Source organism: Leucopleurus acutus, assembly GCF_964270905.1.
Source record: "Leucopleurus acutus genome assembly, chromosome: 14".
In the NCBI taxonomy this organism is placed as follows: domain Eukaryota; kingdom Metazoa; phylum Chordata; class Mammalia; order Artiodactyla; family Delphinidae; genus Leucopleurus; species Leucopleurus acutus.
The window spans coordinates 37,957,768-37,980,432 of NC_139156.1; the positions used below are offsets into that span (position 1 = coordinate 37,957,768).

A 22,665-nucleotide genomic window follows, 5' to 3' on the forward strand; every position below is an offset into this window, starting at 1 on the left:
CTGAATTAGAATGGCTATGATGTGGCTAGAAGTTTAACAGGCATTACAAGGTAGTTGTGAACAATTTTGTGGAGACTTCAGGTTAACTAATACAGTTATTTAAAAAAATTTTTAATGAAGTGTGGCTGGAAGTTAACATTTTTGAACCCCATATATGTGGTCCAGTGTAAATATAGGTGATATAGGTCATTGATATATAGATGATGAATGTAAATTATGAGATGTAAGCTCTTTGTCTTGTATGATAGCCATACTTTACACAGGCCATTAAATTTTAGCATTTAAATTTAAGACACTACTCATTATGCCTAATTTCAACTTTGATTTTAGTGTTCTGCTTTTTTTAACAGTAGTATCTTTGGAAATTCTTTTAGAATTACATTTGTCATTAGTACAGACAATTTTTAGCATTCTGTTTCTTATTTATGAAAGTACAAAGAATTAGTGTCTAATCAGTTTTATGATGCAGAATATGAGTGCTCTCTGGATAATTGCTGACATGGGAATGTCTCATTTCCTACTAGCTGGTATTTATATGCTGGAGGCATATTGTTACTTCAATGGAATATGAAAGAAATTAATGTAATTTTGTTAAAAGATGCCTCAAATCAGTAGCACGCATTTATTTAATAAGATGAGCATTATCATGCGTATACATTCCTGAGCAGAATTAGAGTTTTTGATGCAAACAGATGGCTAGACTTTTATATTTTGAGTTTTTTCTTCTCTGAAGAAAAGAATGAAGCTTTTGGGCTTCCCTGGTGGCGCAGTGGTTGAGGGTCCACCTGCCGATGCAGGGGACACGAGTTCGTGCCCCGGTCCGGGAAGATCCCACATGCCGCGGAGCGGCTGGGCCCGTGATCCATGGCCACTGAGCCTGCGCATCCGGAGCCTGTGCTCCACAACGGGAGAGGCCACAGCAGTGAGAGGCCCGCATACCGCAAAAAAAAAAAAGAATGAAGCTTTTGAAATGATACTGTTTTTCAGTCTTTCACAATTCTTTATTGATAAATCCTTAACAAAACCCACTGGTTTGGGCTTAACGTTTTAAGTATGAAAGAATTAGAACTAATAACATTTATATCTAATACAAGTATCATGTCTGACACTGCAGTAAGGATAGTTTTTGTTCCCTATACAGACTAACCTGAATTTATATATTTTCTGTAACAGCGGGAATAGTTAACAAGCATGGGTTTAGGAGACAGACCTGAGGATCCCATTCTGGCTTGACCATTTCCTACTGTGTGACCTTGAGCAAATATTGTTAGCATCTCTGTGCCTCATTTTCTCACTTGGAAATCGGAGATAATGCCAACAATCTCATAGAGTCGGTTTGAGAATTTAAATTAAATAATATATGTAAAATGCTTTGATTATCATGCAGTGTACAGTCAATGGCAGATATAGTGAATAACCGCACACAAATAAGTGCTATTCTTTCGAGCTATTTTGGACGTTCATTAATTTATTCCTATTTTGCTCCCAGTACTCAAAACCTTTTTTTAACTTGGGAATTGCCTTCATACTTGCCTAATAAAAATAATTCTCATTACTTCACTGTTTATCTAGAGCCATTATCTTAAAATACAAAGGGCTGCTTTTAGAGTGCTTGCTGTATGCCAAGCATTGTGGTAAGATACACATCCTTTTATTTAATCCTCAATTCATCTAAGCAGTACATATTAGTACTCTTTTACACGTCTCCGGGTACTGAAATCCAGAGAAGTTATATAATGAGTTACCCAGGTTTACATAGCAAAGTAGTGATGGAGCCTTTCTCTTAACCATTATGGAATGCTATCTCTGTTTACTAATCTTTCTCCCCCAATGACTGGAATTTTCTATTTATTCTTTTCTTATACTTGTTTTGTTCATCTTTGTGACTTTATCACCCTGTCATGCACAAGATTTGTGAGTGATTAGAACATAGTGTGGCCCAACAAAGGAGAAGGCAAAGGATAGGGTGGAGGCGTTGAGTTTTTGAGGGAGGAGGACTAATTTTTAACATCTCGGAGAATAATTTGGAAGGTCTTTTATTTTAGACATACACACAACTTTAAATCTAGCACCTGGATTTAAAAGGTGATGTTAATATATATATATTTTTTGTGGTACACGGGCCTCTCACTGTTGTGGCCTCTCCCATTGCGGAGCACAGGCTCCGGACACGCAGGCTCAGCGGCCATGGCTCACGGGCCCAGCCGCTCTGCAGCATGTGGGATGTTCCGCGACCGGGGCACGAACCCGTGTCCCCTGCATCGGCAGGCGGACTCTCAACCACTGCGCCACCAGGGAAGCCTGATCTTAATATATTTTGCTTCATGTCGACCCCTCCCCTGCTCCCTCACCCCACACCATCATTGGTATCCTGCTGTGGAGAACTCTCAGCACTATCCTGAAGTTCGTTGTGTGTATCAGTTCCATAAATGTGTGTGGATAGATACATAATACAGGTACAGGTGTAGGTTATTTTTTCTCTTTCACTGTTACAAACTATAGAGAAAGTGAGTTTCTGAGGCACACAAAAAAGTTTACAAAGAGAATAGAAAAGTCTGACTGTAATCAGACTTAAGGCTTCTTGAAGTATGACAAGATACAGTGAACAAAGTGCAAGAACACGTCACAGGGAAAACATTTGCAACCCTATAACCAACAAAGGACTGATAACAGATTATACAGAATGCCTGTAATCAGTTGGTCAGCTTTTATGTTTGTACATTAGATCACAGATTCTAACTATAACTAGCCCTAGGAACTTACCGTCTTATATCCCCAGTATTGTTGTTACAAATCTCCCAGTATTGTTGTGGGTTTGTCCATTTGTTATATTTTTCTGGTGAATTATTTTTTATCATTATGTAATGATTTCTGTTTGTGTTTGTGGTGATTACTGATAAATTTGCATTTGTTCTTTTTTATTTTAGTGCTTTCCATGTATTATGCTTTTTTTTCCCTCCCTGGACTCCACCCACCCACCCCCTGCCCACACCTTCCCCTTTCCCCCTCCAGTTCCCCTACCTTCCCACCCGTCCTTCGTTCTTTAGTGTTGCTCTTGTGTTCTTCATTCCTTTTCCCCTCTTCCTCTAGTCATTTGGAAGTTACACATTCTCTTTTAGTGCTACTTAGTTCTTTACCCCAAATTAAATGATTATTATTACTGTTTTTATATATTAAAGCTTAGATTTATCTATATGTAGTTTACCATTTTCCTTGCCTGTTCCACACCTACCTTCTGGGTGCAGTTTTCTTTTTATCAAAGAATATGTGATTTCTCTTTATTTAATCTCCACATTTAGGACTGAGAACACTGTCATGTGAGATCACAGTTGCAGAGTTAACAGTAGATCCCATGTTGTCTTACCTCCAAGTCTCTTGTCCTTGTGTAGAGTTACACCGGGGTCTTCCATAAAGACAAATGAGAATTTAGTAACAAATGAAGATGGCATTTCCAGTCAACTTGGGGAAAATAAATGTTAAGACAAACGGTTAGCTATATGGGGGAAAAATACAGCTGGATCTTTACTGCATTGTGTTCAAACCCTGGCTCTGGCAATGGTGTGACCTTGGGCAACTTATTTAACCTCTGCAGGTTTTACTATTTTCTGTAAATGAAAATGAGAATACTTCCCTGTCAGAATTAAATGAGAATACTTCATGAAAAGTACTTAATACAGCAAATGATATATAAGAATCATTTAATACATGGTAGTTACTATAATTAATTTTTTTCTTTCTCATTTTCTCTTCTTAAGCTACATATCAGCTTTTAACTATCCCAAGTCTGTTATGTACCCAGGAGGATCACTTAATTGGCTTGACTGTATAAGCTTAGGTTGGGGAGCAAAACCATAGGTGCTGAATTAGTGTTGAGGTAGTAGAATATCAAAGCAGTACAGTTAAAATGAGGGTTAGAATATTTTAGTAGAATATGATTTTTGCAATATCATAATATTACAAAAATCAGGTCTCAGGACTTAATGATCCAGGCTATTTGCCAAGTATGTTGACTATATTATAAAGAAGTGTCAAAGTGGGACCTTCCTAAGAGGCACCAAAGTTAATCCAGCAATATTCGAATGCCTATTCTTCCCCATCACTCTGTGATATATCTAGTAAGACTTATTTATGTTTTGGTCATAATGACAATTACTGAAAATTAGATTTCAAATTTTAAGCTTTTATGGTTAAAAAAAGAAAACTTCTAGAGACTGAAAATACTATCTATTGATTCTCCTCCCATGCTGTTCCAATATGCTTAACTTTCTTTAATTCTAAGAGTGTTTGGATATATCTTTTGCAGTATATTTTACATTTTTTTAAAGCATATTTTATATTTGTTTAAGGTGGATAGGCATGTGGACCTGCTGGAAGTTGCCCAGGAAACTGATGGGTTTTCAGGAAGTGACCTAAAGGAGATGTGTCGAGATGCTGCCCTCCTCTGTGTCAGGGAATATGTTAATTCTACATCAGAAGAAAGGTATGTGTATTTAGAGTTGATCTCTTAATATTTGTCAAACCCTTTTAGAGCTTTTGGGATAGTTCCTTTTATTTTGCTTTATAATACCAACTCTGCTTATGGAATAAAAAGGTAAATTGGAATTTAAAATTCCCCTAATGTTATTTATTGCCTTTTTTCTGAAGGAGAATTCTGGAAATGAATTTGCAAGGGAGGGTGGTTTTGGGAAGCATCTGAAATGAAGAGCAAGAAGTAAAAGCTGAATTTCTGCTGGATATCCATGAGCTGGGTTACAGAAAGCTGACAAACTTAAGCTTACCCATCTCTACCAGGAAAACAGCTGCTCTGGTGTCCCTGGATTGCTTTTGTATTTTAAATTTCTACATTATGGAAATGAGTGCCTTGCTTCCAGAAATTTCACATTTATGGGGACGTTGCTGTGGACTAGACTTCAACTTGTTAATAATGTATTTACTAAAAAAGAAGTCATTTGTCACTACAGCAAACTTGACAGCAGTTTCAAAGTATCTTGAGCTTGAGAAACCAGTCTTGTACCAGTTGTATTAGTGAACTGGAATATGGAATAATGCAGCTCTGATGAACAAAAGTCCTGTGTTTCCCATAAGGCCACTTGCCCTGAACCAGTATAACCCTGCATTTCTAAGCCCCTGTTCAAAATATCAACCTTCTAACGTGACTCTTAGCAAACCAGTGTACTTTGGGGGCTTGTGTCGAATGAATTCTGTACCTGTACAGAATTGCCCCATTGTTTCTTAGTCTCCCTTCTTCATCTCCTGAGGCTTTCATTTCAAGTGACCTGGATTTGCCTGTCTTACTCATGTGTTTAATTACATTGTATTGCCTAGCAAGCTTTGCCCAAAAAGGTTTCTCTTGGTATAGAAAGGTTTGCATGAAAGCTACCCTGTTAACTTGGAGCTGTGCCTGCACTGGTTCTGGGCCTATCTTTAGTGTACCCTTGGGCCCCTTCGTGGAGAGGGTCACTCCATTTATTTGTTGCCAGATTAATCCAGCTACTCTAGCACTAAAATTGGGAATACTTTTGACCTCTGTAGCCAAGAATCTATCTTCTGAAAATTTTTATTCTTGTATATGTTAAGAGGAGAAAAAAAAACCCTATGAATAAATTTTACTTAAATAAATTATTTTAATGAAAATTCTGTTTTTCTGCTGTCCTTAAAACCCTGAAAATGTTATATTTCAATGCAAAAAGTCTGGGTAATGGACTTAGGTTATCATAACTTTTTCCCTGAATTATTTTTCCTGAGTGTCTGTAAGTTACAAAGGAGACATTATATATTGGATCATATTTTTCTCCTTATTGAAGTGGGGAGGACTTAGAGTAGTTGGTGTTTATTAGTAGGAATGAATTTTATTTTGTTTATCAAAAAGCTAAACACATGCATGATAAGACTGCTACTTTTTAATTCCAGTTTTAATGGGAAAGCTTTTGAATCCTTGATTAGAATTATAATCCATTCAGATCAACTTTCACACCTTTATATTCTTAGTGTGAAGTATTTGATTTTAGTTACCAAGCTATAATGTTTATAGCCAGCCATTTTAGCTTCCTACCTCTTGCTGGTAAGTGCTTTTTAAAAATCTCTTAAGACATTTGTATGCATAGATTAATTCCTTGGAAGAATTCACATGAAGCTGTAAATTGTGGTTGTCTTTGGGGTCTTGGATGGGTAAGAGACTTCATTTTTTAGTCTTGGTAAAATATTTTAGGGAGATGTATTCTAAAATTATTTGAATATTTGGTGGGTTTTTTTTTTTTGCATTTTAGCCATGATGAAGATGAAATTCGACCTGTGCAACAACAGGACCTGCATCGGGCAATTGAAAAGATGAAGAAATCAAAGGATGCAGCATTTCAGAATGTTTTAACTCATGTTTGTTTAGATTGAGAGTAAAGATAATTTGTACAGTTCAATGTGATCCAGTTTGGTGTGCCCTCTTACCATTAGTGGAAATAGAACAGAAGGAGGAGTGTTCTTTAAACAGTGAGGGAGTTATATGTTCATGACACTGGTTTTATACTCTGAATTCTAAGTTATTGAGATATAGTTGTTATATAAATGGTATTACTACTTGTGGAAAATCATGAGGAGGAACAATTTAATTAGCCTGAGTGTGGGTGCTTGTGTTTGACCTCTTTAGCCATATGTTACAGCCTTATAGCATCTAAGCTGGTCTTAAAGTAACAAATGATTTACTGAGTCATTAGTGAGAATTGGGGACATGGCTAAGTACTGGTTTCTAGATATGTGAGTGTGTGTGTGTGCGTGTGTGTGTGTGTGCGCGCGCGCGTGCGTGCATGTGTGTATATTAAATGTATATATTCACACATTTTATATTGACATTCTGTAAATAGGTTTGAATACAGAAACTTTTTTTTACTCCAACTGCTGAATCAAAAAGTACCAAATAGCATATCACAAAACTAAGGTTAATGGTTGTGTCTAAAAGGTACAGTGATTCAGCCATTTCTAGTTGTCACTTGTTTCAGTTGTTGTTTGTGTTTTTTTGTGTTTCTGAGGTGTTTCTGTGCAGTTGAATAGTTGGAGTTGCCGCATCAGAGACGTAGATGTGGCTCAGTTATGGTTGTCAGGGTAGTGAGACAAGAGACTTGCTCAGTGATCAGCACTGAGTGCTTGTCAGCACTTGGGTGATCAGAACTGACTTCATCTCCTTCTGCAAGCACACTGAGTAGAGACATTTTTTTAACTGATACATGTGAAGGTGGACTGAAAGCCTTTCAAAAGAATGGCTTTGAAAAAACCTCAGTGCCATTCAGTACATGTATGTGACTTTCCTTTCTTCATTTAATGTAACAGTTCTGTTGTAACCATGGTTTATTAGTAGTATTTTAAAATTATATGTTCTTTAATTATGGTCACATATAATTTGGTCATCAAAAATGAAATGATAGTTTAAAACAACTAGCTGTTACTAAATGTGCTAAAAATACCCATTTTGTAATTTAAATTTTTTTTCTTCGCATATTATAAATTATGCCCTACTTAGTACAGATACAGATATGCACAGCAGAATCCCCATATTGTATCTGTAGTCATTTGATGCTGTGTGCACAAAATATGACACTTTTTTTGTCCAAAATTTCATTTACCAGAATTCTGTTATAGGCACTTAAACACACAGCATGAGGAAAATGGCACAATATGATCTTGAGGTGCCTTCTGAATTTTTGTTTTTATTGTATTTCTTTGAAAATTCTCAATCTTAATTCATGAGCTACTGGATTAATTTCTTTGATATTAAGTCTCTCACTAGAACCCATTGGATAGTTTGTTCTTCATTTGTTCTTTGAATGGTGGGTGGGGTAGAGGTTCAAGTTTTGAAAAATTGTGAAGATGATTGAAAAATTGAATGCAAAACATAAGATACCAAAAATAAAATATTTCATCTCCATTTTTAATAACTATATTATACTATTATTTTATAAATATGTAATAAAGAGGTCCCTCTTAATTGAGTTTTCTGTACTTACTCCTTTGTCTTCTTCAGTTATGTAAAATTTTCTGGGGTTGTTTTGGTTTATAAAACTTGCCCTTGGACTGTTTTCATCTTGCTGTGTAACTTTTATAGCATACATTCTAGTATATAACCATTATTTTGTTTTAGCATGAACTTCAGTAGTCATTTAATTTTAATCTGATGGTATACTGATCAAAAATAGGAGTGACATATCTCTCTTCATGTCCTTTCTTTTTATCTTCTTTTAAATTCAGAATATCCAATAGTAGTAGTTAAATTTATCATAGTTTGAATCATCAAATGAAGTTAGAGAAATAAACGAAAGCCAACAACACATGACTCATCTAGGCATCTTAATATCTTAAAGTAACTGAGGAAACTTTATGATTTTAAGGAACATTTAGTGTTATATATCCTTTGCTGTAGACATGTTTGATGTAAGCTTTTGGCATGCATTGGATTCTAGGTTCTAAGGTATTTCATTTTGGCTAACAGTTAAAAGTACTGGATCTAGAGTTAGACTGAGTTTAAATCCAGGCTCCCTATTAATTAACTGTGTATACGTGGACTAGACACGTAACTTAATGAGACTCAGTTCCTCATTTATATAATGGAGTGACAGTGGCACTCATCTTATAGGATGTGTAATGAGATGATGTATGTAAGGCACGTAGCATAGTGCCTTCCATAGTACTGTTCAGATGTTTGCTATCACATTATTTTATCGCTTTTACACACTGTTGTACACATCTGTTTGACCAGGCTCAATTTTTAAGTATTCTCCATGCTTAAATTATTTCCATGATCCCTAGATCTCTACTCTAGGGATTGAGATGAAATGATCACCTGTGATGTTTCTCTAAAAGCCTCATTGTTGGAAGACATCTGGTAAGTCTGATGTGTTTCAAACTATTCCTTGGCCTTTTTAAAATAGAGTTTAGAAACTCAATATTTGAATCAATTCAGTATCCCCTTTCCAATTTATCTCCTTTCTCATTCAACCCTGCACCTGCAGGGTGATGCAGAACTCACCATGTTATCAATAGCTGGATTGGAGTAATCTAAATATTCTATATGACCACAATAATCTAATATTACTTAGTAGCTATAACTTGAAGGTTTGGAGTCGAGGATGTCTCAAGCTTTGCGTGTGCCTGAATAAAAATGGTAGGAATTCCGTTGGTAGGAATTTTTCTTTTTTAAACTAGAATTGTTTTATTTGTGGACAGAGGTTACAGCTTCTTCTGGAAAAAGGAAATGAATTCGATGATGTATATTTTATAATTCTCTTTTTAGCTTCTCTTAAGGTCAGAATATTGAATAGAATTCTGATATGCTAAGCATATATCCTGCATGGCTAAAATCCCAGCACCAACTGGAAGCCTCAAATAAAGCCATAGAATCATTCCATTTAGAGCTGACAGAATATTTAGAGAGCCTTCATTACTGAAATTGTTATAAATTTAGTTATCAAAGATAGAGTTCCCTAATCGTCTCAGAAGTTACAGCTCGCGCTCTTTCTCTCTCTCTCTCTCTTTTTTTAATTGAAGTATAGTTGATTTGCAATGTTCTGTTAGTTTCAGGTGAACAGCAAAGTGACTCAGATATGTGTGTGTATATATAAATATATATAAATCTTTTTTATATATTTATGTATTTTATATATATATAAAATCTTTTTCAGATTCTTTTCCATTATAGGTTATTATAAGATTTTGAATATAGTTCCCTGTGCTATACAGCAGGTTCTTTTTTTTTTTAACGTCTTTATTGGAGTGTAATTGCTTTACAGTGGTGTGTTAGTTTCTGCTTTATAACAAAGTAAATCAGCTATACATATACATATATCCCCATATCTCCTCCCTCTTGCGTCTCCCTCCGACCCTCCCTATCCCACCCATCTAGGTGGTCACAAAGCACCGAGCTGATCTCCCTGTGCTATGCGGCTGCTTCCCATTAGCTATCTATTTTACATTTGGTAGTGTATAAGTCCATGTACTCTCTCACTTTGTTCCAGCTTACCCTTCCCCCTCCCTGTGTCCTCAAGTCCCTTCTCTACATCTGTGTCTTTATTCCTGTCCTGCCCCTAGGTTCTTCATAACCTTTTTTTAATTTTTTTTTTAGATTCCATATATATGTGTTAGCGTACGGTATTTATTTTTCTTTCTGACTTATTTCACTCTGTATGACAGACTCTAGGTCCATCCACCTCACTACAAATAACTCAATTTCGTTTCTTTTTATGGCTGTGTAATATTCCATTACAGTAGGTTCTTGTTTATCTATTTTATATATAGTGTGTATATGTTAATCTCAAACTCCTGATTTATCCCTCCCCCCACCCTTTCCCCTTTGGTAACTGTAAGTTTGTTTTCTCTGTCTGTGCGTGTTTCTGTTTCGTAAATAAGTTCATTTGTATCATTTGTTTTTTAGATTCTACAAAGAAGTGATATATTTGTCTTTCTCTGTCTGACTTCACTTAATATGACAATCTCTCAGTCCATCCATGTTGTCAAAAGTTACAGCTCTAGGGCTTCCCTGGTGGCACAGTGGTTGAGAGTCTGCCTGCTGATGCAGGGGACATGGGTTCATGCCCCGGTCCGGGAAGATCCCACATGCCGCGGAGCGGCTAGGCCCGTGAGCCATGGCCGCTGAGCCTGCGCGTCCGGAGCCTGTGCTCCGCAACGGGAGAGGCCTCAACAGTGAGAGGTCCGCATACCGCAAACTGTCCAGGTCATCATGTTCATGAAATTGTATTGAGGAAAAGATGTAAGGGTATACACATTGTTTTATTGTGCTTCACAAATAGTGCTTTTTTTTTTTAAACAAATTGAAGGTTTGTGGCAACCCTGCATTGTCAGATGATGGTTACCATTTTTAGCAACAAAGTATTTTTTAAGGTATGTACATTGTTTTTTTAGACATAATGCTGTTATATACTCAATAGACTATACTACAGTGTAAACATAACTTTTATGTGTACTGGGAAACCAAAAAATTGGTGTGACTTGCTCTACTGAGAGATTTGCTTTATTGCAGTGGTCTGGAACCAAACCCACAATATCTCCAAGGTATGCCTGCATAGCACAGATGCCAAAAGCAAATGAGATCAAACCTAAAAAAAACCATTTAGCATGTGAGTAAAAATAAAACCTCCTTCGTTAACACTGGTGTGAATTTTACACTGTTAATACTAACACCGCATAAGGGTCTCATTACCAAAACACTGAACTGGGAGTATATTTTTGTGATTGTCTAATATTTACTGTTATAAATCTGCTTGAGAACAATTTTAGATAAAAGCTTGTTTGCTTTGAGATACAGTTTCCGTGAATGTTAGTGCTGCTGTGGAATGCATCAAGGACACAGGTTTGTGAATCATGACAGCTCAGTTTTAAAACTAGAGCCAAACATTGAAATAATTACCGACATGCAAGATTTGGAGCTGAGAATAGAACACAGTGGAGTATGCCTCACTGTCTTGAAGATACATAGCTTCCAGAAATTCTAAGAATGACCAAGATACTCAAACAGGGAATGGTAACATATCATCCAGTAAATAAAGTCCTTTGCAGACATGTCTGAGGGAGATGAGCATTGTCTCCCGGGCCACAGTCATAGCCTTGTGAAGGGTACCAGTTAGGGTTCCATCGCAGGCAATCAACTCTAGCTGACCTAAGCAATAAAGGATTTATTTGAAGGATATGAGGAGCTCTTAAGATCAGAGGGAAGCTGAAGAACTGGACTCAGGTTAGGAACTCTGAAAGCTCCAGAAGTTTTTTTAACAGGAATTGCTTAAGAATCTTGCTTTCATTCCTCTACTGGATTAAATGAACTCCAGATGTTTAAATTGCCCCATTCATGATTCAAAATCCTGGAAGTGTGCAAAGCCAGGTCAAAACTCACCTCCTGGCGGTTCTGGAGCTTTGAGAGAATGACCCTTCAGGAACTCCTTTGGCTTAAATGGTTTGAGAGCAAAAGTACACTTGACCCTTGAATGACACAGGTTTGAACTGCACTGGTCCACTTACCCTCAGACTTTTTTCAGTAGTAAATACCACGGTACTACACAGTCTGGTTGGTTGAATCTGCAGGTTCAGAACCACGGATACAGGGAACTGTGGATACGGAGGGCCGACTATAAGTTATTCGGGGATTTTTGACTGTGAAGAGAGTCGGCACCCCTAACCCCTCCGTTGTTCAAGGGCCAAGCGTATCTGGATTTACTGGTCAACTGCAAAAGGAGAGTGGGGTTTCATCCAAAGAAAATTGAGTATTGTGGAGAATTTGGCTAGACAAGAAAGTGGTAAATGACCAGCTGGTCACACGAGGCTAGTACTGCCAAGGGCAGTATTATGACTCCGGTGGGCATGCTGGACATATGAGCAATGTACATTACAGTTTGTGTGGACAGGCCTTTAGGGAATGTTTGGTCCAGTCCCATAAGCTTTACCACTTGATGATGGATTGCTACTTGGCATGCCCAACTCTGCAGCCAGGTGATCACTTTTTAACTTGTAATTTATGTTGTTACAGATAGTAGGTGTAAAACAGAACAGTGGAGACTGAAGTATAACATGGGTTTTTGTTTTATTTCCAGGAAGTACAAGCCCATTCCTCTGATAGGCAGCGTGAAGGGCTGATCATTGCCTTTTCTCTTAGAGAAGAGTTAGGCTGAGCCTGGGCTGTAGCTTTAACAAGATTGAGTAGACCAGGCTTAGCCCAACCCCTACCCTCTCAGGCAGTTGCCTTTTGATCTTGGCAGTATCTGAGCTGGGAGGGGTTTGGGTGCAGGTTCAGATGTTTGTGGTTCTTCTCTATATTCAGTTCTGACAGGGTTCTGGCGTCCAGTCAGTCACCATGAGAATGCACAAGACTTTGAGCCCCTCTTCTGCCATTTTCTCTGAAAAATCCAGGGAAGAGGACTTGTCTAGCCTAGCAGTTTGTTTTTAAATGTGGTTCCAGATTTCAGTCACTATTGTCTGAGTGTTGGCTGAATTCTCCACATGCCTGCAAAGTCTCTCCATCCAAGGGAGGCCTGCTCTTCCACACACTGTATCCATTCTCAGGAGTCTACCCTGGTATAAAAAAAAGTACCAAGGCTCTGCTCATTTCGGAAGGGCTTATTTCTGCCTGGAAGTCAGTTAATGAAAAAGTCCTTGCATCTACTGTTCTTTGCTTGTCTCCTGGAAAAATATTATTTTTATTTTGTCTGGCCTTTTCTTGTTACTATATGGAAGTGAAAGTCTTTTGCATCCTTCTACGTTCTAGCAGAAGAAATTGTGCAGGGATTTATTATAAGTCACGTAAAGTTCATTTTCTGCTTTATAAGTTTCAGTCCCAGTTGTGGAACTCTATGTTAGAGAGTGCGCTAGAGAGCGCATGCACAGTGTAGCCTTGGGCAAAATCTCTTTACTTTCGTGGGCATCTGTTCCCTTATCTGTAAATAGAAATCATAATATGTACCTTCTGTTATTGTTTTAAGAAACATGAAAATGCCTTGGAAACTAGCAAGTGAATATGTCTGCAGGTCATCACGTCCTTAGAGTCGTCATCTCACATTTTTGGGCTTCCATTTCCTTATCTGTGCAATAATGGAAATGCTGAAATAGACGTGCTTTAAGTTCCCATCCCAGTTTTCACTAAACAGCACACTGATGCAACAGTGGCCGTGTTTATAGACATTTTGGGGCCTTAGCAATACTGACCTGATCATCAGGACTTCTAAACTGGGTGACTTTCTTAGCTACTTATGGGTGTCAGCCTTGGTAAATGGACTTGTTTTTGTTTTCTTTAAATTGGAGTCTTCAAGAATGGAGCCTTTTTTTTTTCTTTTTTTTGCTGCATTGGGTCTTCGTTGCTGCGCACAGGCTTTCTCTAGTTGCGGCGAGTGGAGGCTACTCTTCGTTGCGGTGCGCAGCCTTCTCAATGTGGAGGCTTCTCTTGTTGTGGAGTACGGGCTCTAGGCACGCGGGCTTCATTGGTTGCAGCACAGGGGCTCAGTAGTTGCAGAGCATGGGATTCAGTAGTAGTTGCGGCACGTGGGCTTAATAGTTGCATCACATGGGCTCTAGAGCACAGGCTCAGTAGTTGTGGCACACAGGCTTAGTTGCTCCGTGGCATGTGGGATCTTCCCAGACCAGGGATTGAACCCATATCCCCTGCATTGGCAGGCGGATTCTTAATCACTGTGCCCCCAGGGAAGTCCCTGGACTTGTTTTAATAGGCATAAGTTATGAAACATGCCATTAGGTAAAGTCATAGACACTTCCAGGTACTTGGTGTTTTTGATTATTAAATGTGTTTCTTGGGCTCTTTTGAAGCTGTAAGCTTTTTCGTTGGTTTACTTTGAATGTCCAAAGATCTGCTACTTTATATAATTTTTTTTATAATTTGAAGATAGGATTGGGGTACAACCTCCTTAGTGGTTGATGGAATTAATTTCTTCCATAAACGGAGGTTCTTCTTGGTGGATACATTTATAGACGCCAGTCTTTTAACTAGTTTAAAAGACCAGATCAATATTGGAGTTGTTTACATGGAAGTAGGCCATTATTTTTTAAACCTGTGCTGAGCTGAAGTTTACCTTTGAACTATTTATGGAAAACAGGCTTATGCAATAATCAAGATTTTTCTTTACCCATAAGTGTGTTTAATACATTACAGTATGTAAGAGCTTTCACAAACATTTTAGTAAAATAGGTGCAGAGCAGGTTTGAGTTTCTGAAACAAGCCAACCCTATTTAAGAACTTTACCAAAATAAAGTATGTATTATTGCTGCCAACAATTACATGTTATGACATTTAAAAAGCTGTGCCCCTCTGTTTGTCACTTATGTATTTGAAGGTAATAAAACTGTATTACTTTTTAAAACATTCTATAATTTAGATTTCTTACTGATGGAGACTGGTCTTTCCTGCAGTTAATCCAAATGAGGAAATCTATGGAAAAGCTAATGGCTTGGCGGGTAGGGGAGGTTACTTCCGTTACTAAAGATAAGCCATTGAAGAACTACAAGACTTACCTACGAAAGGCTTGTTTCTCAGTTTGTCAAGAGTCCTTTGCGTCATCACTTTTTCCTAGCCCCGTTAAAAAGTATTTTATTTTGTCTAGGTTTTTATCAGACTAAAATGTCCAAGCTCATCATTGATCCATTTATTTTTAGTAATAATTTCAATAAAATTACAATATAAGCAGAAACAATAGGCACCCTTGGAGCATTAGTGAATTGCTTGTATACATCACTTTAATCATTTGGTGACTATGTATGATGAGTGGCCCAGTAATAGCTAATATTGACCAAAGAATTAAATGAATGCTTGGGAGAAGAAAAAAATTAGTGGTTTTTCTTTAAATATCTATATAGTTAATTCTTGATAATTTGTGCATTATTGGTAGTGGGATAGACATAAGTAAGAGAAACCTGTATCATTCAAAATCTCAAAGGCAAAAGCTGCACTGTGTTCTCTCAAACCTTTACACATTGTTGATTGCTCTGGTGCTCATCTAATTTCCTGATTACTAACCCATCAGGAAAGTATATTCAAGACCCATGCTAGACCTAAAAGTAAGGTTAATAGGAGGAAGATGAGGAAAAAACAAAGATGAACTTGCTGTTCTCAAATCACTAAGATTTGTTTCTTCTTGCAGGGAAGATGGATTGGAAAGGAATCTTGTGGCCTGATATAAATGCTGACAGATTTGTAAGTCCACCGTTATCTGAATGAATGATTTACATATGCCCTTCGCACTGCCCTGCCCTCCCTCAGCACCACTTATATCTTTATCTACTTACACATTCCCTGCTCTACTTTGTCCAGGTGCCAGCAAGTAAGGATCTGGGGAGAAAGGGGAAGTGGTAACAAGTGGCACCTTTGAGCTGGCTGTCACACCAGTTTTGTTTGGAGTGAGGACAGGAACAAAACCTTGCATGAAGCCTTCAGGACAGAAGAGAGGCAGGGACTGAAGGAGGGAAAAAGCCCCAAAGCTGCAGGCCTGTCTGAAGGCCACTGAAAGTGTGGGGGGAAACAGGTATCCTTTCTGCGTACACCAGTAGCAACTGCTGAGGTGAGTGGAGGTGTGGAAGAAGCACAACTACTTCTAACCCTGCTGGTGAAACTCTATGGAGGCACTTTGAAGAAAAGGGAACAATAAGTTAGGAAAAACTTTTAAAGTTTGTCAGATCCCAGTGCACTGAAATCCTGGGGTGGGGTCCCTGAGGAACTGTAGTGCTTGGCTGAAATCATGTGTCATTCACATGGAGAGCACAGTTAAAAGATGACAGGAACAAGGGTAAACAGCCTCTTGATTATGGTCTGAAAGAGAGCTGCTGTTTCTCTCCAGTTATACAAAGTCACAAGGGCTTCAACCAACAGATGTCAATGCACACTTGATATGAGATGCAGAAAAGACTCAGCCTTCGTTTTGAAAAATTTATTAAAATAAGGACAAGCATCAGTTGTACATAGAAATAATCATTTGCACTAAGTGGTACTCAAGCAGAAGAGCAGTTTTAAATATATTAAAAAAATCACAAAATACATTGGTTAAGGCACCTACATCTTGTCTCATGTTTTCAATAAATATGCTGTTTTTTAAAAAGGCAGTAGTGAGGACCTCTGATTAAATGAATATAGGCACTGTGCTATTAAAGATAGTCAGTCATACTTTGCTGTGGCCACTGTGATTTATTCTCAAAAGAACTTTCATTAGCTTGGTTTAGCATTTAAAAAAACAAAACTGAGTATGAAAAAAATCACAGTTTTCTCTTTCCAGTCTTGTCTCTTCCAGAGAGACCTATGTACAAAAGGTACTATTTCTTCATATATTCCTTAGTAACAAGGAATTATGCAGAAGGTGCAAGAGTGCCTCCCAGAAGGTAAAGCCATCAGAGGTTGAATGTTTCAGAACAGCATGAGTCTTTGGGAAAGTATTTTTTTCAACTGCAGTAAAATCAGCTGGGTTTAGAAAACTCCGGACCTTACAGCATCCAAGAAGTGCCCTCTGTTCAAGGAGTTTTGTTAAGCAGTTGAGGGAAACCAGGTCCAGCTCCTGTGTTGTACAGGGTAGACAAAGCAGCAGCCTGGGAGTCAAGTGGCCTGGGTGCTCGTTCAGTGCCACCAGTACTTCCAAAATGCCAATTTGGCACTTTTGTTACAGTGCTCATTAGTTCATGAAGCCTGTGCTTGTGCATCGTCTTAGTTTGATCACCTGTAAGATGAAAAGTTTGGAGCTTCCTGCGTTTTTGTCCGGTTCCAGCAGCTCGCTAGTCTGGTGGTCTGAATTGTTTTTGGTCACAGCTGATGCCGCTGCAGTTAATAGGCGCAGCCTCTCCATAGACACAATGACCACAGCAAAGAGGAGAAAAATTAAATGTCCACAACATTGCCAGATTGTTTGAGGCCTGGGTGCAAATCTTTTCATCAAAGCCCTGTATGCTATTTAATTAAAAGACACCGTTTAACTGGAGTTACATTATTCACAGAAAACTATTAAGACTTCTTTTCTTATTAGATAATATAACTTCCGTGGCAGAACTAGGTTGCATAGATCTCTGAGATTAACTTCACATTTTCACACATTTGGTTTCTCCAGTCAGGTCATAGTTCAGCAACTAAGATACTGGGCAGTAAGGCTGGATACGGGCACGAGGGAAATACTAGCAAGAATCTTGACATGAGCCACTCCTCATTTGGGGTGAGATTTTCTTGTTTTTTTTTTTTTTTGTCAGCTGTATAGAAGGGGCTGCCCATCTCATTTCCTTTACTACTGGTATATGACATGGGAGAATGCAGGTTGGCAAGACTTAAGCTGGGAGACATGCTTTACTTTTTGGCAAGTAAACTAGACACATGGTCAAAGCTTTACGAAATCTGGGACCTACTGCTCAGATGCGGTAGAAAATACAACTAATTTCATTCTGAAATAATAATATTGCTTTTACCTGCTACGGTTTGGTCTTCAGTTTTACTTTATATACACACACACACGTGTGTGTTTTTATATGTGTTGACTTTAAATTATAGAGAACATTTTTACCTCATTATAAAACATTAACTTTAAAGTCAATCATTGAGAAGCAGTTGGATACAAAGCATCTAATCACAAAAATAGAAAAAGAAATCACAGAGCACTTCAGAAAGAAACTCTGGTGCTAAAGGGCATTTAGTTGTTCTTCTCCAGGGACCTGTAATAATCTGTCAGGACTTTCCATGCTTTGGGGGCCATGAAGCCATCTGGGGGATTCTCTCCTTCCCGGGCCAGCTTCCTCATACGAGTTCCTGAGATGAAGTCAAACTCATTGTGCCTGTCAGAGGGTAGCAACAAAGAACTCGGCATAGGTAAATAACATCTACCTTGAAGATCCCAGGAGTAGGATGGGTTCTGAGACCACATTTTTTTCTTTCTGTAAAATGCTGCATCTTCTAAAATAAGCAATTCACTAAATCTTCAGTAAAGGAACTGGCAGAAGAAAGGGAAATCATGGCAGCTACCCATTCAATACTGTGTACCTACTCAGTTCATGGGAGGCGTCTTCTATTAGCTCTGCCTACTTGTGTGAGCTCTGAGCGTGGTGCGTGCTCTATAAATGCTCATTGAAATCTTTTTCTGTGTTTACTTCCTTTCACATAATGTGCCAGGCACTCAGTGCATGCTCAAGGAATGTATGTTAAAAAAGAAATATTTATGGACCATCTACTATATGCAAGGGGCTGTGCTACAACTTCAGGGGGCACGAAATGTGCAAGACCAGGTCTTAGCTTTCAAGGGACTCTCATTCCAATTAGGAGCATGTGGAGATGTACTGGGGAGCTTTCCAAAATTTTGCCTCATCGTTCCAGCTGTACAGATGCTGATTTAAAGAATTTTCCTCTGGGGCTTCCCTGGTGGCGCAGTGGTTGAGAGTCCGCCTGCCGATGCAGGGGACACGGGTTCGTGCCCCGGTCTGGGAAGATCCCACATGCCGCGGAGCGGCTAGGCCCATGAGCCATGGCCGCTGAGCCTACACGTCCGGAGCCTGTGCTCCGCAACGGGAGAGGCCACAGCAGTGAGAGGCCCGCGTAACGCAAAAAAATTAAAAAATAAAAAATAAGAATTTTCCTCTGAAAACCTACCTTGCTGGATCATAGAAGTCCATGGCTTTTTTGGCTTTGTTGTAGGCAGCCACTCGGAATGGAATGATTTCCACAGAGGTGAGGCCAGGGGCCATGGTCAAGACCTTGGCCCCATGAGTAGGTTCATACAGGTCTTTCTTGGTCTCAGGGTGGGGCATTCCTGCAGGGTCCCGGCCCACAATGTAGAAATTGGCCCCTGCAACCATCCGGGACCTGCAGTGCCATTGGACCTAGGAAACATCACATAAAGGACATGCTGGTCATCACTGGCCAATCCTGTGGGGTCCCTGTTTATGGAGACACCCCTTTATTCTGCTTTAAAAGTAATTCAGCGATGTGGGTCAACTAATAATTGCAAGGAAGTCAGTGAGGTGTGTCCAAGACTCCTGCTCTTGTCATCTTTTTGGTTATATTGGGTAGGATATAGGAGCTTTAAAGATAAGAATCCTCCCTCTTAGACCATGAATTTATATTTCCTAATCTCTCCAGACTAACAGACCAGTGACACTCAGATCTTACTGTTCCACAGAACTATGTGGATTTTACTTTCCAGTTCCTCCCTATTCAAAATAAATCACACTTTAAGGGAAATTACAAACTCCAATATCTCTTACCATCTGACTGTCAGTAATGAGCAAATTAACCTTCATACGCAGACATTGATTCCATTTCGACACAGCATCGGGATTTCAAAATAAGTTGCCCTCTTTAGAGCTCAGATAGAAATATAAAGGATGGGGAAGAGAGCCAGAGGCCTGGAACTTTGATCTGGTTGAAGAGAATTAATTCATTAAACTCAGTTTGGAGCATTCCAAAGGGTTGAGACCTTTTCAATTCATCATAGTTCCTGTAAACTTGTTGAAATCCACTACACTGGGGGTGCAGTGGGACAAAGAAAGTCTCTGTTTGATAGGCTCAGTGTGTTATGATGAAAGGGAGACATTAAGGTTTTAAAGACATCTTCTCCCTTCTAATATAGCTCACCGAGCATGGTGAATCACTTAAGAGTAACTGGAACAGCTGAAATACTGGGCTAGATACATCTTGCCCTGTAACCCAGGTAAGCTGTGTTAAACACCTCGTTCACATACCAACTTCCACAGTCTCAAAGGCAGTGTATGACAGGTTTGATTTGGTGTTTCTAGCATTTTCACAAATACTATATGGAAACATAATTTTGATAAAGTAAAGAGACCAGAAGATTTTAGAATCTGCTCATGAAGAAGAATCCCAGAAACTCACTGGCTCGTCTAAGTAAAATTAGATGCTGAATCCCATAGCCCAGCCCAGGGAGCTGCTTACCTCTGTGGGGCCAGCATACAACATGGGAGATGGGAAGATGGCCACGATGGTGGATTTGGGATCTAGAACCTCCTCCTCGAGCACAGCTGTGTGCTGCTTCATCCGCCAGTCCAGGGGCACATCATCATCCTTGGTCCAGCCCCCCAGGGGGTGCAGCAGGAGGACCGGGTGCTTGTAGCCTCTCTCCAGGAGCCGGCGGCGGGTGTCCTGCATCAGCAGAGCATGGCCGTTGTGGACAGGATTGCGCAACTGGAATGCGAATACTGCGTCTGGGAAAGGAAAGCAGAAACAGCACGGTCAAAGACATGCACTGTCTGCAAGAACAGAAACGAAAAGGTGCAGCTGTGTCTATTGTTCAGTGAACTTGTTACATCCACTTGCTTTTAAGGACTGGCTGGAGAATCCACCTGGACCTTTAGGGGTGTTACTCGAAAGGTACCAACCAGTGCCAGACTGCTTAGACAGGAATAGGACACAAAGGTAGGAAGCCCTAAAGGGAGAGCCTGACTCAGAAATGAACATTTGTTGCCAGGACCTTTCCTACAAACCAAGGCTCAGGCAGGGGCCAGTATTAATCAGTCCTCTTGCACCCTGCTCCAGCCTCATTTCCCTGGGAAGTGAATATTGATAAGGAACGTTTTCTGGGGTCTGTGCAAAAGTTTAACAATTTAAAGATATAAAAATATTTCTCCTTCACTTTAGGGAAGTCTTCAAAACTACTCCAATTAGTGATGAACTCCTGAGAGCCTTAATTTTTCTTGTTATGAAATAAATTAATATATATCCATCAGAGAAAACTTAGAAAATACAGAAAAGCCCAAAATAGAATTTAAAAATCATCCATCATCCTATCATTACTTTTTCTCTCTCTTTTTCAAAATATGTAAAGTGAAAATCTTCCCTTCCCCTTGGTCCCGCTTTACCCCTAGAGGTAGCTGCTGCCATCTGCAGTTTGGTGCACATGCTGCCAGAGATTTCTGCTACACACAGAAGTAGGTTTGAGTTTTTAAAGCAATTATTACATTTTATTTTGTTTTCCAGAATTATTCTATACATACCGTTCTGCAGTTTGCTTTTTTTTTTTTTTTGCGGTACACGGGCCTCTCGCTGTTGTGGCCTCTCCCGTTGCGGAGCACAGGCTCCGGACGCGCAGGCTCAGCGGCCATGGCTCACGGGCCTACCCACTCCGCGGCATGTGGGATCTTCCCGGACCGGGGCACGAACCCGGGTCCCCTGCATCGGCAGGCGGACTCTCAACCACTGCACCACCAGGGAAGCCCCAGTTTGCTTTTTTTACTTAATAGATATATTTTGGGTATCCTTCTGGGTCAGTGCATATTTTTAACTACTGCATAATATTGCAGTAGTTCAACTTTATAAGGTGTTTCCATATCAACAGACATATCAATAGAAGATGATAAAAATTTTCAGCTTTTCAAAACTATAAACATGCTGTTTCCTGATAATCCTTAATTCTGTAAGCAGAGGAGGGTTAGGAGTATTAACAAATGCCGTAGAGCCAGGCTACATACCAGCATTCATTTGTTTACATTTCTGTTTGAGCTCCAGAGGTGTCAGGCGGTATTGGTCCAACCCATCATTCCACCGTATTCTCTCCAGCACCTGAAGGTCACCACCAACCAGCCAATCCCCACTTTCCATCACCATCTAGAAAGACCGTTATTAAAGTTGTTAGTGATTAATACTGTTTTCCATTTTATCTAAAATTTTTTCTTCTTCTGAACCAATCTTGGCTTACTTGAAGAACTGCCTTCAGTTCTTCAACATTTCAAGCACAGTATTTATCAAACTTGTTGGTCTCTCAAATCCTTTATTACTCTTAAAAATTATTGAGGACCTGCAAAGAGCTTTTGTTTATATTGGTTATATCTATAATTTTCTGTATTAGAAATTAAAACTTAATTCCCTTAAAAATATTTATTGACTTAAAGCTAACAATAAGTCTATTAAATATTAACATAAACATTTTGTTTTTTACTGAAAAATATTTTCCTAAAACATAAGAGAAAAATAGCATTGTTTTACATGTTTGCAAATCTCTTCATTATCTGACTTAATAGAAGGCAGCTGGATTCTCGTATCTACTTTTGCATTTATTCTGTGGCAATATGTTATTTTGGCTGAAATATGTAAAGAAAATTCAACTACAGATAGGTAGTTGGAAAAGGGAAGAGTATCTGAATAGCCTTTTTCTATCATGTGGATATTCTTCTTTGATATAGAATATTAAATAACCTAATTTAAAAATC

At 38.9% G+C, this 22,665-nt stretch overlaps 2 protein-coding genes across 5 annotated transcripts in view; one reads left to right on the forward strand and one right to left on the reverse strand.

Moving 5' to 3' along the window:
* The window catches only part of ATAD1 (ATPase family AAA domain containing 1), a 55,217-nt gene extending 45,753 nt beyond the window's left edge, over positions 1-9,464 (forward strand). Inside the window, exons 9-10 of the mRNA XM_082854007.1 lie at positions 4,347-4,480; positions 6,267-9,464. Of these exons, the coding sequence (XP_082710133.1) occupies positions 4,347-4,480; positions 6,267-6,387 (255 nt within the window). The 3' untranslated portion in view covers positions 6,388-9,464. The remainder of the gene's footprint in view (positions 1-4,346; positions 4,481-6,266) is intronic.
* A 6,933-nt stretch (positions 9,465-16,397) lies between these two features.
* PAPSS2 (3'-phosphoadenosine 5'-phosphosulfate synthase 2) overlaps positions 16,398-22,665 on the reverse strand; it is a 79,731-nt gene continuing 73,463 nt past the window's right edge. For all 4 annotated transcript variants that reach the window (XM_082854003.1, XM_082854005.1, XM_082854004.1 and 1 more), the window contains 4 exons: positions 21,928-22,063; positions 20,396-20,664; positions 19,094-19,323; positions 16,398-18,285 (listed from right to left, as the gene is read on the reverse strand). In XM_082854003.1, coding sequence (XP_082710129.1) covers positions 18,144-18,285; positions 19,094-19,323; positions 20,396-20,664; positions 21,928-22,063 — 777 coding nt within the window. In that variant the 3' untranslated portion in view covers positions 16,398-18,143. The remainder of the gene's footprint in view (positions 18,286-19,093; positions 19,324-20,395; positions 20,665-21,927; positions 22,064-22,665) is intronic.